The following is a 16,728-nucleotide window of genomic DNA, read 5'->3' on the forward strand; positions in this document are numbered from 1 at the left end:
ACTTAGCATGATCATATTGTAGCATATGTCAGAATTTATTTCCTTTTCAAGGCAGGAGAAGATTCCATTGTATGTATATACCACATTTTCTTTATTCATTTATCTAGGCTGGGTGCTGTGGCTCATGCCTGTGATCCCAGCACTTTGGGAGGCCAAGGTGGGCAGATCACTTGAGGTTAGGAGTTCAAGACCAGCCTGGACAACATGACGAAACCCCACCTCTGTTGAAACTACAAAAATTAGCCAGGTGTGGTGGCAGGTGCCTGTAGTCCTAGCTACTCGGGAGTCTGAGGCAGGAGAATCACTTGAAACCAAGAGGTGGAGGGATGCAGTGAGCCGAGATCATGCCATTGCACTCCAGCCTGGGTGACACAGCGAGACTGTGTCTCAAAATAAATAAATAGGTCAGGCGTGGTGGCTCATACCCATAATCCTAGCACTTTGGGAGGCTGAGGAGGGCGGATCACGAGGTCAAGAGATCGAGACCATCCTGGCCAACATGGTAAAACCCTGTCTCTACTAAAAATGCAAAAATTAGCTGGGTGTGGTGGCACATGCCTGTAGTCCCAGTTACTTGGGAGGCTGAGGCAGGAGAATCACTTGAACACAGGAGGCAGAGGTTGCAGTGAGCTGAGATCGCGCCATTGTACTCCAGCCGGGCGACAGAGTGAGACTCCATCTCAAAAATAAACAATTAATTAATTAAATTCATCTAGTGGTGGATATTTAGGTTGCTTCTATTCCTTGGCTATCGTGAATAATGCTGCAGTGAACATGAGTGTGCAAATATCTCTTCAAGATCCCATTTCCAGTTTTTTTTTGGATCTATACCCAGAAGCAGAGATTGCTGGATCATATGGTAATTCCATTTTTAAATTTTTGAAGACCTGCCATACTATTTTCCATGGCAGCTCCGCTATTTTACATGCCTACCAGCTGTGTGCAGGGTGCCAGTTTCTCTGTTTCCTTGCCAACACTTACTATTTTTTTTTTAGTGGGCATTCCAGTGGACTTGAAGTTTTATCTTACTATGGTTGAGAGTTTCATTTCTCCAAAGGTTAGTGAAGTTGAGGTTCTTTTCATATGCTTCTTCGCCATCTGTATATCTTCTTTGGAGAAATCTCCTTTGCTTATTTTTTAACTGCATTATTTTTTGTTGTTAATATAGGATTCTTTATATATTCTGAGTATTAACCCTTTGTCAGATACATGGTTCACAAATATTTTCACCCGTTCCATAGATTACCTTTTTACCCTGTTAAGTTTGATGTAGTTCCACTTGTTTGTTATTGCTTTGTTAACTGTGATTTTGTTGTTATATCTCATAAATTATTGTGAAATCTGATGTCATGAAGCTTCTCTCCCATGTTTTCTTACCTTTTTTTTTGAGACGGAGTCTCGCTCTGTTACCTGGAGTGCAGTGGTACAATCTCAGCTCATTGCAACCTCTGCCTCCCAGGTTCAAGCAATTCTCCTGCCTCAGCCTCCTGAGTAGCTGGGATTACAGGCACACGCCACCACGCCCAGCTAATTTTTTGTATTTTAGTAGAGATGGGGTTTCACCATGTTGCCCAGTCTCGTCTCGAACTCCTGAGCTCAGGCAATCTGCCCATCTCCGCTTCCGAAGTGCTGGGCTTATAAGGCAGGAGCCACCGCTCCTGGCCTCCCCCGTGTTTTCTTCTAGGAGTTTTATACTTTCAGTTTGTAGGTTTAGATCTTTAATCCATTTTGAAATAATTTGTGCATATGTAGGGTAAGGACCCAACTTCATTATTTTGCATGTAGATAACCAGTTTGCCCAGTAGCTTTTTTCTTACTTTATGGATTCATTTTTTCCCTCAACTTTTATTTTAGATTCGAGGGGTACATGTGCAGGTTTGTTTCATAGGTATATTGCATGATGCTGAGGTTTGGGATACAAATGATCTCATTACCCAGGAACTGAGCATAGTACCCAGTAGTTAGTGTTTCACCCCTTCCTTCCCTTTCTCCCTCCCCACTCTACTAGTTCACAGTTTCTGTTGTTGCCATCTTTATGTCCACAGGTACCCAATGTGTAGCTCCTACTTATAAGTGAGAATGTGTTGTATTTGATTTCCTTTTTCTGTGTTAATTTGCTTAGGATAATGGCCTCCAGCTGCATCTTAGTTGATGCAAAGGACATGATTTCATTCTTTTGTGTGACTGCATAGTGTTCTATGTGTATGTACCACGTTTGCTTCATTCAGTCCACCATTGATAGGCACATAGGTTGATTCCATGTCTTTGCTATTGTGAATAGTGCTGAGATGAACATGTGATTGCATGTGTCTTTTTGGTAGAACAACTTGTTTTCTTTTGGATGTATACCCAGGATTGGGATTGCTGGGTTGAATGGTCATTCTAAGTTCTTTGAGAAATCTCCAAATTGTTTTCCATAGTGGCTGAACTAATTTACCTTCACACCAAGTGTATATAAGTATTCCTTTTTCTCTGCAGCCTCACCAGCAACTTTTGTTTCTTGACTTTTTAATAATAGCCATTCTCACTCATATGAGATGGTATCTCATTGTGGTTTTGATTTGCATTTCTCTGAGATTAGTGGATGTGGAACATTTTGTTTTGTGTTTGTTGACTCCTTGTATGTCTTTGGCGAAGCGTCTGTTTATTTTGCTAATTTTTTAAGGGGCTTATTTGGTTTTTGCTTGTTTAATTTTTTAAGTTCTTTTTTTTTTTTTTTTCTGAGACGGAGTCTTGCTTCATCGCCAGGCTGGAGTGCAGTGGTGCGATCTTGGCTCGGCTCACTGCAACCTCCACTTCCCACGTTCAAACGATTCTCCTGCCTCAGCCTCCCGGGTAGTTGGGACTATAGGCGCGTGTAACCACGCCCAGCTAATGTTTTGTATTTTTAGTAGAGATGGGATTTCACCGTGTCAACCAGGATAGTCTCTATCTCCTGACCTCATGATCCGTCCGCCTCAGCCTCCCAAAGTGCTGGGATTACAGGCCTGAAATTTTTTAAGTTTTTTGTAGATTCTGGATATTAGACCTTTGTCGAGTGCATAGTTTGCAAATATTTTCTTTCATTCTTTAGGTTGTCGGTTTACTTTGTTGATAGTTTCTTTTGCTGTGCAGAACTTTTTAGTTTAATTAGGTCCCACTTGTCAATTTTTGTTTTTGTTACAATGGCTTTTGAGGACCTAGTCATAATTTCTTTCTCAAGGCCAATGTCTAGAATGGTGTTTTCTGTATTTTCTTTTAGGTTTCTTATAGTTTGAGGTCTTACATTTAAATCTGGAATCCATCTTGAGTTAATTTTTATATATGGTGAAATGTAGGGGGGTCCAATTTCGTTCTTCTACATATGGCTGGCCAGTGATCCCAACACCATTTATTTAATAGGGAGTCCTTTCCCCATTGCTTATTTTTGTCAACTTTGTTGAAGATCAGATGACTGTAGGTGTGTGGCTTTATTTCTGGGTTCTCTATTCTGTTTCATTGGTCTGTCTGTGTGTCTGTTTTTTTTTTTTTTTTTTTTGAGATGGAGTCTCGCTCTGCCGCCCAGGCTGGAGTGCAGTGGCCGGATCTCAGCTCACTGCAAGCTCCGCCTCCCGGGTTCACGCCATTCTCCTGCCTCAGCCTCCTGAGTAGCTGGGACTACAGGCGCCCGCCACCGCGCCCGGCTAGTTTTTTGTATTTTTTAGTAGAGACGGGTTTTCACCGTGTTAGCCAGGATGGTCTCGATCTCCTGACCTCGTGATCCGCCCATCTCGGCCTCCCAAAGTGCTGGGATTACAGGCTTGAGCCACCGCGCCCGGCCTGTGTGTCTGTTTTTGTACCAGTACTATGCTGTTTTGGTTACTATAGCCTTAAAGTATAGTTTGAAGTCAAGTAATGTGATACCTCTGGCTTTGTGCTTTTTGCTTAAGATTGCTTTGGCTATTCAGGCTCTTTTTTGGTTCCATGTGAATTTTAGAATAGTTTTTTTCTAATTCTGTGAAAAACGATGTTAGTAGTTTGATAGGAATAGCATTGAATCTGTGGGTTGTATTGGGCTGAATGGTCATTTTAATGATACTGATTCTTCCAATCCGTGAGCATGGAATAAATGGAAAAACATTGTTGCTGTTTGTTGTTTTCATTGCTGTTTGTTTAGTGATTTTCCTAGACTAATTCTGTTAAATCTATATCCTTTTTCAGGTGTAGGCACTGTAGTCTGTGCTTGGTTAGCTTAGTCATCACCTAAGGATTAGATAGACATTTCTTTAAATGCCTTGAACCAGTAAGCCTGCCAGTCTTTGTCAAAGGGGTCTGTGTGTTTGGGTTGCCTTCAGGTGCCCTGGAAATTTACAACTCTGCCTTAGCTTTCACTTCTTGCTTGTTCAGAGCCTCAAGGTCAGCCAGGGATGTTAGAGTAGGGCCTTCTTGGGTCCTTCTTTGACATGTGCACGTCCTTATACATGTGCATAATTTATAAATTCCCAGAAATACTTTGTTGCTGTTCAAATTCTGCTATTAATGTCTAATTCTTGTTTTTTACTTTTAATTTTTTCTGGTCAGCTTCTTGTTTGCCTCACCTAGTATTACTGCCTCAAGCAACTGTGATGTTAAATCATTGCTGTTGATTATTTTTGACAAACACCCTCAGGATAGGGTTGAATATGGCCAAATTCATGTAAGCCCTTAAAAGGCAGCTTTTCCAGGGAACTTAAGGACAGATTAAATTGTGATAAGTCTTTGAGGATAGGGCATATGGGGGAGTTCCAAACTTGTTTTGTGACTTTCAGTGGCTGTGAAGTTACTGTTCTTTTACAACTACCATAGTCGCAAGGCTGCCATTGACTTAAGGAAAATATCACAAGTTAAAGTGGCTCAAAGCGCACTATTCTTTGAGATTCAGTTATTTGTCTTGAATAAATGTTTCTTGGGATTGTTCTAATCCCTTGGTTAATTTTCACAGTTCTAAAAAAGTTGATTTTGAAATTTTGTAGTGTTCTCAGTGCTTTTATGAAAAAGTATATTTTCAGAGGTCTTATTCAGCCATTGCAGAAGTGTTTCTTCTGTAACATTCTTATACTTTCCCCTCCTTCTTGAGGAAGGTTAAATTGTGAGGAAAGGTTCCTAAATGATTCAGATTTCTGAACATAACTTATAAGGGCATTAACTATAAGAAATAGATGTGTGTTTTAATAATTTAATTTTATAATAGCAGTGTGAGTGCATACAGCTCATAGTTCATTAATTAATTTGATTAACAAGTTCAGTATTCTGGTTTTTAAAAATAAATATCCTTGAAAATGTATGCTTCCAGTAATTTCATTTGTAGACAGTAGTATACAAAGCAAAAGTGACCATTTTACTTAATAAAGTCATCAAAGCTAAGTCAATAAATTACATAAATATTTCTTACTGATGAAATAGTTTCATAAGTAAATTAACACTGCTGACTTGATTAGATGGAATACTAGTTACATTTTCACAAATATGAAATGAGTAAAAATTCTCATTTTCCTTGAAGTGTATACTTATTTAGGTTGAATATACTTTTTATATATTTTTTGCAGGGTATAAATCTTGTTATTCTGTGTTCGTTGCAAAATTGGTTCAATTGCGCGGTGGCTCAAGCCTGTAATCCCAGCACTTTGGGAGGCCGAGACGGGTGGATCACGAGGTCAGGAGATCGAGACCATCCTGGCTAACACGGTGAAACCCCGTCTCTACTAAAAAATACAAAAATCTAACCGGGTGATGTGGCAGACGCCTGTAGTCCCAGCTACTCGGGAGGCTGAGGCAGGAGAATGGCGTGAACCCGGGAGGCGGAGCTTGCAGTGAGCTGAGATCCGGCCACTGCACTCCAGCCTGGGCGACAGAGCGAGACTCCGTCTCAAAAAAAAAAAAAAAATTGGTTCAATTGAAGCAAAGGACATTGATATATTGTAGTTCAGTAAATTAAAAGTATATATTGTATTAGTTCGTTTTCATGCTGCTAACAAAGGCATACCCGAGACTGGGCAGTTTACAAAAGAAAGTTTATTGGACTTACAGTTCTGCGTGCCTGGGAGGCCTCACAATCATGGTGGAAGGTGGAAAGTGTGTCTCACATGAGAGCGGACAAGAGAGCTTGTGTGGGGAAACTCCCATTTTAAAAACCATCAGATCTTGTGAGACTTACTCACCATCACGAAAACAGCATGGGAAAGACCTGCCCCCATGATTCAGTTATTACCTCCCACCAGATCCCTCCCACAACATGTGGCAATTCAAGATAAGGTTTGGGTGGGATCACAACCAAACCATGTCTTGTATATGTGTATGTAGTATATGTGTGTGTGTATATACATAAATATATATAAATATATATGTGGGGGGCGTGGCTTAAAGTAACAAATTTATTGTCTTACTGTTCTGGAAGTCAGAAGTCTGAAATAAGTTGTACTAGGCTAAAATCGAAGTGTTGGCAGGTGTATATTTCTTCTGGTCTTGCCTTTTCCAGTTTCTGGAGGCTACTTGCATTCTTGGAGCAAGTCCCCTTCCTCCATCTTCAAACCTAGCAACATAGCATCTTCAGATCTCTTTTTCTCTCTAACTTTTTCCCTCATCTTATCTCCTTCTCTGACTCTGACTCTCCTGCCTTGTTTTGCTCAGTAAGACCCTTGAAATTATATTGGGCCTCTGTGGATAATTTTAGGATAATCTCCTTATGGTCACAATCCTTCGTCAACCACATCTAGAAAATCCCTTTTGCAATCTAAGGGAAAGTATTCGTAGGTTCTAACAAATAGGATGTAGATATCTTTGGGCTACCATTATTCTGCTTACCACAATGATAGTAAACCTTTTAAGACATAAGTTTTCCAAGTAAATTTTTTAAAAGTATAAAACACCTACCAAAAAGTGCTGGCATCGTATATTTGTGCAACTTGGTTAATTTTCACAAAGTAAAATACATGTGAACTCAGCATCTAGAACAAGAAACAGCCCCAATAAGTCCTGTGTATCCCTTCAAAGGGTTTACCACTTTCTAGGCTCTTAAAAGTACAGGTTAGTTTGGGCTTTTTTACGATTTTATAAAAATTGGAATCATACTGTGCCTTCTCTTTTGTGTCTGGCTTTTTTCACACAGAAGGTTTGTGAGATTCATTTATGTTGCTGGGAATAGTAATGATTTGTTCATTATTACTAATGATTTAGTACTTTATTTTAGGAATAGATAACAATTTAATCCTAGTTTATTGTTGGATATTTGGGTTGTTTCAAGTATTTGGCTAATATCAATAGTGCTGCTATGAAAATTCTAGTGCATGTTTTTACGTGCCCCATGCAGGCATTTATTTTTAGTGGAATTGCTGGGTTATAGGGGAAGCATATGATCAGCTTTAATAGCTATTGATACATAGTTTTCCATTGCGATTGTTCCATTTTATACTCCTGTCAGTAATGTGTTCCGTTACTCCACATCCTCATCAACAGTTGATGTTATAAGTCTCTTTCATTTTGGCCATTCTGGTATGGTATAGTTGTATATCTTTGTGGTGGTAATTTATAGTTCCTTGATGGCTGAGTTTGAACACCTTTCATATACACAGTGTTTCAAACATAGGAATATTGTATACAGAAAACCATTATAGCGGAGGCACCAGGAACTGGTTTCACAGGAGACAGTTTTTCCATGGACATGGAGTGGGGGTGGTTTTGGGTTTAAAACTGTTCTACCTCAGATCACCAGGCATTAGCTTCTCATAAGGAGTGCATAACCTTTGAGAAACACTTCACCATAGGGTCCACACTCCTATGAGAATCTAATGCCATCACTGATCCTACAGGAGGTGGAGCTCAGGTGGTAATGCTCGCTCACCTGCTGCTCACTACCTGCTTTGCCACTCACTTTCTAACAGGCTACAGACCAGTACTGGGTCTTTGGGACATAGGGAGAGAGGAACTTACTGAGGCAGGGTTTATAGACAGCCTCAACTTACAGTACTGTCATTGCTAAATTAGAAGTGGATACAGGCATATCTAAAATATTGTACTTCTTTAAATAAGGTTATTATTATAGTAAAATATGTATAAAGTTTGACATTTAAACTTGTTTCGAGAGTACATTTCGTTGACATTAAGTATATTCATGTTGTGTAACCATTACCACAATTAAAATTTTTCTGAGAGGTGAGTTATGCACTTAAAAGTTTTCTTAAACATTACCAGAGAAGAAAATTTGCTTACGTATTTATTATACAGTTATAAATTTACATAGATAAAACATAAAAAAATTAAGCTTTGAATAGTTTGAACAAGCTGCCTAGGGGAGAATCATTCTTCCCTGGTTGTTAGAAGTTTATAACTTCAAATAACTTTTTATCTGAAGTTAAGTTAATGCTAATCTTCAAAGTCCTGAATCCTATTAATTCAACAGTTACTTCTTATCTATTTCTATCTGTATTGTACCATTCTGAATCATAGTATGGGTAAGTCATGAATAACCAAAATGCATGGTTTTTGTAACCTTTACCTTAATCATTTTATGAAATAGTAGGAATATTTTTCAGAATCATCTGTTTAAATGTTCAGTATCATTATCTGCACTTTTCTTTTCATCTTCAGATTATGACTGTACCCAATGACCCTTACACTTTTCTCTCTTGTGGTGAAGATGGAACTGTTAGGTGGTTTGATACACGCATCAAAACTAGCTGCACAAAAGAAGATTGTAAAGATGTAAGAATTAAATTTTTATACAAATGATGCAGAAAAAATTAAGGTTATAATTAAAATTGGACAGTAAGTTATGTGGATGGTAAGGTTATGGGTGAATTTTTAAATTTTTGTTTTGCTAAAATATTTAATAAGCATATATTTTTATAATCAGAAATTGAAAAATGTAAAATGTTAATATTGAAGTTGGGGAACTTATATTTTAATTGTACATTTAAAATATATTTATGAAAATTCAAATAATTGTTCAGTATGTACTGTCTAATATTATAAAAATCTGAAGAATTTATATCAGTATATCTCATTTACTCATGGAAACAACTTCGATTTGGTAAATAGCAGTTATAAAAGCTTGTGGTAGTTTATTGTCTTTTTTTCTCCTTTTAAACCGTAATTACATGTTATCTTTTTTAAAAAGAAGTAATAAGATACCATGCTATCAACATGTTTGTTCAAATTTAGCTCACTTTCCTAAAGATAATATCTCTACTATCAGTTTTTTATGCTTTAATACTATTTAATTAAATTAATTAATGTATTTTTTTGAGACAAGGTCTCACTCTGTCGTCTCAGGCCGGAGTGCAGTGGTGAAATCCTAGCTTACTGCAGCCTCAATCTTCTGGGCTCAAGTAATCTTCCTGCTTTAGCCTTCTGAGTAGCTGGGACTACGGGTGTGTGCCACTATGCCCAACTAATTTCTTTTGATTTGTAGTAGATATGAGGTCTTGCCATGCTGCCCAGGCTAGTGGTGTCAAACTCCTAGGCATGAGCCACCATGTTTGGCTTTTAATACTATTTTAAACTTATAAAGGCCTGAGAAATCATTCAGTCTTTTGACCCCAGACAAGTAATTCCAAGTGATTTTTCCTGACATACATTATTTAGAGCACAGTAGTTTTTCCTTGGATCATTTTGAAGTAGGAAATGAAATAAGAAAGTACTATTCAAAAAATATTTTTACTGAAAGTTGCAAAAAAAAAAAAAATTACTATTAATCAGGTTAAGTGCTTGCTAACTAAACCAGTTTCCAACTGGTTAACATGCTTTAGGGTGAAAAGATTATTTTATATATTTGAAACAGAGAAATAAAAGAAAACAAAAAGTAGAAATTGAAAAACCTTTAGGCTGGGTGTGGTGGCTCAAGCCTATAATCCCAGCACTTTGGAAGGCTGAGGCAGGTGGATCACAAGGTGAGGAGTTCGAGATCAGCCTGGTCAACATAGTAAAACCCCGTCTCTACTAAAAATACAAAAAATTAGCTGGGTGTGGTGACAGGTGCCTGTAATCCCAGCTACTCGGGAGGCTGAGGAAGGAGAATTCCTTGATCCTGGGAGGCGGAGGTTGCCGTGAGCCGAGATCACACCACTGCTCTCCAGCTCGGGTGACAGTGCGAGACTCCATCTCAAACAAAACAAAACCAAAAAACCTTTAAACATACAGTTTAATCAGTTTTTTTGTTATGTATTTGTATATAGACACATAAGCAAATAGGGAAACTTTGAACTAAACTCTAAGTTTAAATATCAGGTTATTAGAGGTGTTTGATATACCTGTTCCTTAGAGTAAGTGTACTAAATTTTTTTATTGCAAACTCTCTAAAGCTATTTTAGTGTTTCAGTGTAGTAAGATTCAGTTGTGCTTTTCTAAACAAAAACCCCAGGAAAATACGAAAACAAGTCTGATAAGACGTGAAAGCACTCTTTCCTTAGTAAAACTTTTCCTTTACGTATAAAAGTGAAATGAAGCAGAGAGTATAAAGAAAAACTGGTAACTAGAGTAATGCTTAACTACTAAAAACTTAGAATTATGAAAGGCATTTGGTTAATGAATTCTATATAATGAGAGTAATGTTCTAAAATTAGTAATTGAATAAAGTATAAGGTTAAATTGACTTAAAAACATTACTGGGGGCTGGGCGCTGTGGCTCACGCCTGTAATCCCAGCACTTTGGGAGGCTGAGGCGGGCAGATCACCTGAGGTTAGGAGTTCGAGACCAGCCTGACCAACATGGAGAAACCCCGTCTCTACTAAAAATACAAAATAAATTAGCTGGGCGTGGTGGCACATGCCTGTAATCCTAGCTACTCAGGAGGCTGAGGCAGGAGAATCGCTTGAACCTGGGAGGCGGAGGTTGCACTGCACTCCAACCTGGCGACAGAGCAAGACTCCATCTGAAAAAATAAAAATAAAAAATTGCTGAGAAGAATGAGCAGTGAGAGTCATTAGAGAAAACAGTATGGAATCAACAGAGTGCCTTCAGGATATATGTTTGGGGTACTAGCTCTTACATTTTCTAATTATTCTACAGAGATAAGTAATAACATTATAGTAAGACCTGTCTTTTGCAGGGTTTGTATTTATATGTGTACTTTATTTTTGAGCTGGTTAAGGAGAAAGGTTTTATAAGTAAAAAAAAGTATAAAATGTAAAAGTTAATTTTTTGCTCTATTTTAATAGTAATGGTTACATTTAAAATATTATGAATAAGCCTGGGCAACATAGTGAGACCCTATTTGTACAAAAAAATTTTTAAAAATTAGCCCGGTATGGTGGTGTGCACCTGTAGTCCTAGCCACTCGAGAGGCTGAGACAGGAGGATCACTTGACCTCAAGAGTCTTGAGGTTACAGTGAGCTGTGATCACACCACTGTAAGCCTGGGCAACAGAGCAAGAAATGTCTCAAAAAGAGAAAAAAATATGAATACCATATAAATAATAGTTATCATAGACAGTATGAGAGATTTGTCATAGGTAGGTTATAACTCCGTCTTTACTGTCAAGTGGGCCAATAATAGCAGGCATTTCTTTTTTTTTTTTTTTTTTTTTTTTTTTTTGAGACAGAGTCTCGCTCTGTCGCCCAGGCTGGAGTGCAGTGGCGCAATCTCGGCTCACTGCAAGCTCTGCCACCGCGCCCGGCTAATTTTTTGTATTTTTAGTAGAAACGGGGTTTCACCGTGGTCTCGATCTCCTGACCTTGTGATCCGCCCGCCTCGGCCTCCCAAAGTGCTGGGATTACAGGCGTGAGCCACCGCGCCCGGCAATAGCAGGCATTTCTAATGGTACTAATGACTTAGTGATACATTATATAGGTAATTTTGAATTTTTTACATTTCTAAAGATGTTCATTATTCATGAGTATGAGAATACTTAACAGGCATTTCTGAGAAATAATTCAAATTGTATTATAACATTGTATGAAATGTAGCTAGTTTGGAAAGAGTTTTAATTGTGGTCACATAAATATGAGTTTCTTGGCTTATTACCATCTTTTTGTAGCTGGTGCTGATCTAGTATAATTACTCAGTATTTTCAGTCTTATATTTGAAAGTAATTTTTATTTTTTCCTTTTTAGAATGTATTTAATTGCTCAAATACTGATCATTTTTAAAATCCATATTTTAATTAAGTTTAGTATTTTCATATTTTTTCTTATTTTGATTGGCTTATAAGGAAAGTATACAATATTGTGGTAGAAATCTATCAGTTTTGGAGTTGTATGGCCAACTATAAAGAAAAGAGTATCTTTCTTAGAAATATTGATTGAGTATATTTATTTTGATTTCACATAGGCTGAATGTATTAGAAATAATTTCTAGTAGAAATCTGAAAAAAAAAGTTAAAAGAAAGCCATATTGTTTTTCCGCTCATTGTCATTCTTGACTGAATTAGGAATTCTGAGAATGGTTATTCTAATTACTAATGAGAAAATGTTGTAAGTATAATTTCACTTCTGCTGTATAGCTGTATGTAATTGGTATTATGTTATGTTTTATAGGATATTTTAATTAACTGTCGACGTGCTGCCACATCTGTTGCTATTTGCCCACCAATACCATATTACCTTGCTGTTGGTTGTTCTGATAGTTCAGTACGAATATATGATCGGCGAATGCTGGGCACAAGAGCTACAGGTAAGAAGATAATATTAGGGAAAATATAGGACTGTCAGTTCAAAGAGTAAATCTTTATGACATCTTCAGTTTTAAAATTTCTTGTTATAAAATTTCAGAAAATAGTATTTGTTTAGTATGGATTATTATAAAAAAATAACATTTCACCAAGTGTTTATGACCCTTTGGGATGATACTTTTGTAGTTTAACTTTAAAAAGTTGTAACATTTGATGTATTAGTTTGGCAGGACTGCCATAACAAATGACCACAAACTGGGTATCTTAAAGCAACAGAAATTTATTCTCTTAAATTTCTGGAGGCTCAATGTCTGAAATCAGGATGTCTTATGATTGGTTTCTACCGGAGGTTCTGTTCCACAATCTCCCCTAGCTTGTGGTGGTTGCTGCCAATCCTTGGCATCCCCTTGGTATAGATGAATCACTCTAATCTCTGCCACTGTCTTTACATGCCATTCTCCCCATGTGTGTCTGCGTTTACATTTTCCTCTTAGGGCACTAGTCATATTGGATTTGGGCCCACCCTTAATCCAGTTAGGGTGAGGTGGGCCCTCGATTAGTTACCTCATTGTAACTAACTACATCTGTAAAGGTCACATTCTGTTTAGAATAGTGACTTGGGTATGTATTAATATGTAGCATATATTTAATCCTTCTTACCTTACAGTGCTATTAATAATGCTGCTATTACCTTAAAGTGCTATTAATAATGAATTTGAATCTAATATAAACCAGTGCTCTTTCCCTTCACGCACTGTAGGATCAAAGTACTTCCGAAATAACCAATTAGAAGTCAACTTCCATTCACATATTTTCAGTAAAGGAAGGCCAGGATTACACACACACACACACACACACACACACACACACACACACACCCCACCCCGAATGCACATTCATATATTCACATATTTTATATTGTTAAAAATAAAGGTGGACTTGGGAAGAAGCCAACAATGTCAGTAAAGATGTGCATAGATTATTGGGATGAGAATGCCAGATGAGATCTTTCTTTTTGAAACTGCGATAGCTTTTATTTATATTGCTACATTAAGTCACATATCTAATAATAATTGAGGAGTCCAGTCTATTTGGATATGTACATTTAGGGGAAACAGTAGTAATATAATATGGAATCATAGGCTTAATTATTGTTTCTCAACAGGTGGACACAATTGACATTTTGAGCATGATAAGACTTCATTGTGCAAGGTTATACAGCTTTGTGGGATTCTTAGAATTTAGCATTTCTGGGCCCCCAGGGCACAAAGTGCCAGTTGTACACCTATTATATTGCATTGAGTACCAGAGTTAATTAAAATTGGAATAGCATTCTTAACTCTGTACTATATAACAGGCAAATTTCGTGGCAATCAGAAATTTTTTTTTTTTTTTTTTTTTTTGAGACGGAGTCTCGCTCTGTCACCCAGGCTGGAGTGGAGTGGCCGGATCTCAGCTCACTACAAGCTCCGCCTTCCGGGTTTACGCCATTCTCCTGCCTCAGGACTGGGACTACAGGCGCCCGCCATCTCGCCCGGGTAGTTTTTTGTATGTTTTAGTAGAGACGGGGTTTCACCGGGTTAGCCAGGTTGGTCTCGATCTCCTGACCTTGTCATCCGCCCGTCTCGGCCTCCCAAAGTGCTGGGATTACAGGCTTGAGCCACCGCGCCCGGCCCAGAAATTTTTTTAAAAAGTAAAAGTTGTATCATCTTAAGGATATTGCATACATTGCATACTAATTTGTGTAGTATGCTAATAAGTATCAGTTTTTTGTAAAACTTTACTATCTTAATTTGGGGCAAACTTTTGGAAGATGACTTCATGTGACTGTATTTATAAATCATTTTCCTTAATTAACTCATTTCAACAAAGCGTATGTAATCTGGAATTCTAGACAATCATGAATTTTTTTTGTAGAGATGTTACCTTTATATCATATTCTTTTTTGTTTCGTTACAAAATCTGACTACAGAAAAAGAACCTCTACTAGAAATAAACGTGATGGCTTTTATTTATGTTGCTACTTTAAGTCACATATGTAATAATTCAGATTAAGAGTTTTAAAAAATGTTTTTCTTTAAAACATTAATTTTAAATAACTTCTTGTTTCTTATTTAGGAAATTATGCAGGTCGAGGGACTACTGGAATGGTTGCCCGTTTTATTCCTTCCCATCTTAATAATAAGTCCTGCAGAGTGACATCTCTGTGTTACAGTGAAGATGGTCAAGAGATTCTTGTTAGTTATTCTTCAGATTACATATATCTTTTCGACCCGAAAGATGATACAGCACGAGAACTTAAAACTCCTTCTGCAGAAGAGAGAAGAGAAGAGGTAGGTTTACTCAAAGCCGTGTCCTTTGGCCGGGCGCGGTGGCTCACGCCTGTAATCCCAGCACTTTGGAGGCTGAGGTGCGTGGATCACCTGAGGTTGGGAGTTCGTGACCAACCTAACCAACATGGAGAAACCCTGTCTCTACTAAAAATACAAAATTAGCTGGGCGTGGTGGCACATGGCTGTAATCCCAGCTACTCAGGAGGCTGAGGCAGGAGAATTGCTTGAACCCTGGAGGTGGAGGTTGTGGTGAGCTGAGATCGCGCCGTTGCACTCCAGCCTGGGCAACAAGAGTGAAACTCCATCTCAAAAAAAAAAAAAAAAAAAAAGGAAAAGAAAAAAACGCCATGTCCTTTATTTAAATTCAGAAAAAATTCAGTGACTCTTGGGGCCTAAAGGCCAAAAAGAAAAAAAAAAAAAATTAATTTTCAAGGCACTTACAGTTCAGAAAACAAAAAACATGGACATACTTGAAAGAATAGAAGCTAATAAATTATCAGTTATTACTAATTACTATTATTATTTAGTTACTACTAATTTCTAAGTAGTAATGACAAAAATAGTCATTACTATTTTTATAATTTTTATAAAATTTATATTTATATTATAATTTGTATTATAATTAGTAATAACTAATAATTACTAGCATCTATACTTAATGTATTAGTAATAATAAATTACTGATTTATTATTGGTATTCTAAATACTATTTCTAAAGTATTCAATAGTGAATTATTAGGGATAAGGCTTTAGAAAAAAGTATTTTTAATTTTTTTTAAAGAGAATATACTTGATAGCAAAATGTTTATCTTAACTTTGTAGATGTACAGCAGCAGCAAGAAAGATCAACAGTTCTAACACTTGCAGAAAAGGCAATTAAAATAATAGAAAATATGATGATAAATTTCCGAGAGACTAAATGTGTATGTCCATGGATCAATAGAATTTTTACTTACTACCATTTACTCTTCGTATATGGACAGCAATCCCTTTCTCTCCCAATTGTGCCACTTTCACAGTTACATACTAGTGATTTATAACATTAACCCTAGGTATATTTTATAAAATAAATATAAGTGGGAAAAAGATAAGTTAAAGTAGTTGTATATATTAAAAAGTAGGTGAATGAATTACTTTCACAAAACTACTAAAAGATAATGAATTTATTATTTATAAAAGGGGAAAAGTAGAAATAAGGTATCTGACGGTATACAACTATAGAAAAATGTCTAACCTGTTAAGCTTCTTTCGTCAATATGTTTTTCATTTTGGCCTTTTTATTTTATAATGTTCTGTGTTTATTCACTCTGAACTTTGACTTGTAAAAGTCTTTTGAAATTAACCATTGATTTTTATTTTCAGTGACTTTTTGGTATTGGCTCAATGCCTATTAATACATTTTAAACGTTACTAATAACAGTGATTTTGGAATTCCTACGAGATACAAAACTATATTCATTCCTCATAATTTCAGGTATAGAGGGCTGTAAAATTAGAAATCAGTATTACTTTATAAATAGACTTTGAGATTTTTATCATTGGAATGTATTTATTTGAATTAGGAAATTGATGAAGAAGGGTATGATGGCTAATAAAATGATTTTTGAGTTTATTCTGGTTGAAAACATGAAATCTGCTCTGTCATTTTGTTACTGCTGTATAAATTTCCCCTTGAAATACATAGGTAAGTAGTTATAGTCATACTGTGATTGTTACATAATGAGAGTTGGAAGTCCATAGATATTTTAAGTGGGCCAGCTAGTTTTGATACCATAGAATACTTAGCCAAAAGATT

General features: G+C 36.8%; 1 protein-coding gene across 13 annotated transcripts in view; it reads left to right on the top strand.

The window, feature by feature from the left end:
- LOC105492996 (DDB1 and CUL4 associated factor 6) overlaps positions 1 to 16,728 on the top strand; it is a 142,210-nt gene that overhangs the window by 45,725 nt on the left and 79,757 nt on the right. For all 13 annotated transcript variants that reach the window (XM_024796360.2, XM_024796362.2, XM_011760413.2 and 10 more), the window contains 3 exons: positions 8,581 to 8,694; positions 12,467 to 12,602; positions 14,719 to 14,933. In XM_024796360.2, coding sequence (XP_024652128.1) covers positions 8,584 to 8,694; positions 12,467 to 12,602; positions 14,719 to 14,933 — 462 coding nt within the window. In that variant the 5' untranslated portion in view covers positions 8,581 to 8,583. The remainder of the gene's footprint in view (positions 1 to 8,580; positions 8,695 to 12,466; positions 12,603 to 14,718; positions 14,934 to 16,728) is intronic.

This window comes from Macaca nemestrina, chromosome 1, assembly GCF_043159975.1.
Source record: "Macaca nemestrina isolate mMacNem1 chromosome 1, mMacNem.hap1, whole genome shotgun sequence".
In the NCBI taxonomy this organism is placed as follows: domain Eukaryota; kingdom Metazoa; phylum Chordata; class Mammalia; order Primates; family Cercopithecidae; genus Macaca; species Macaca nemestrina.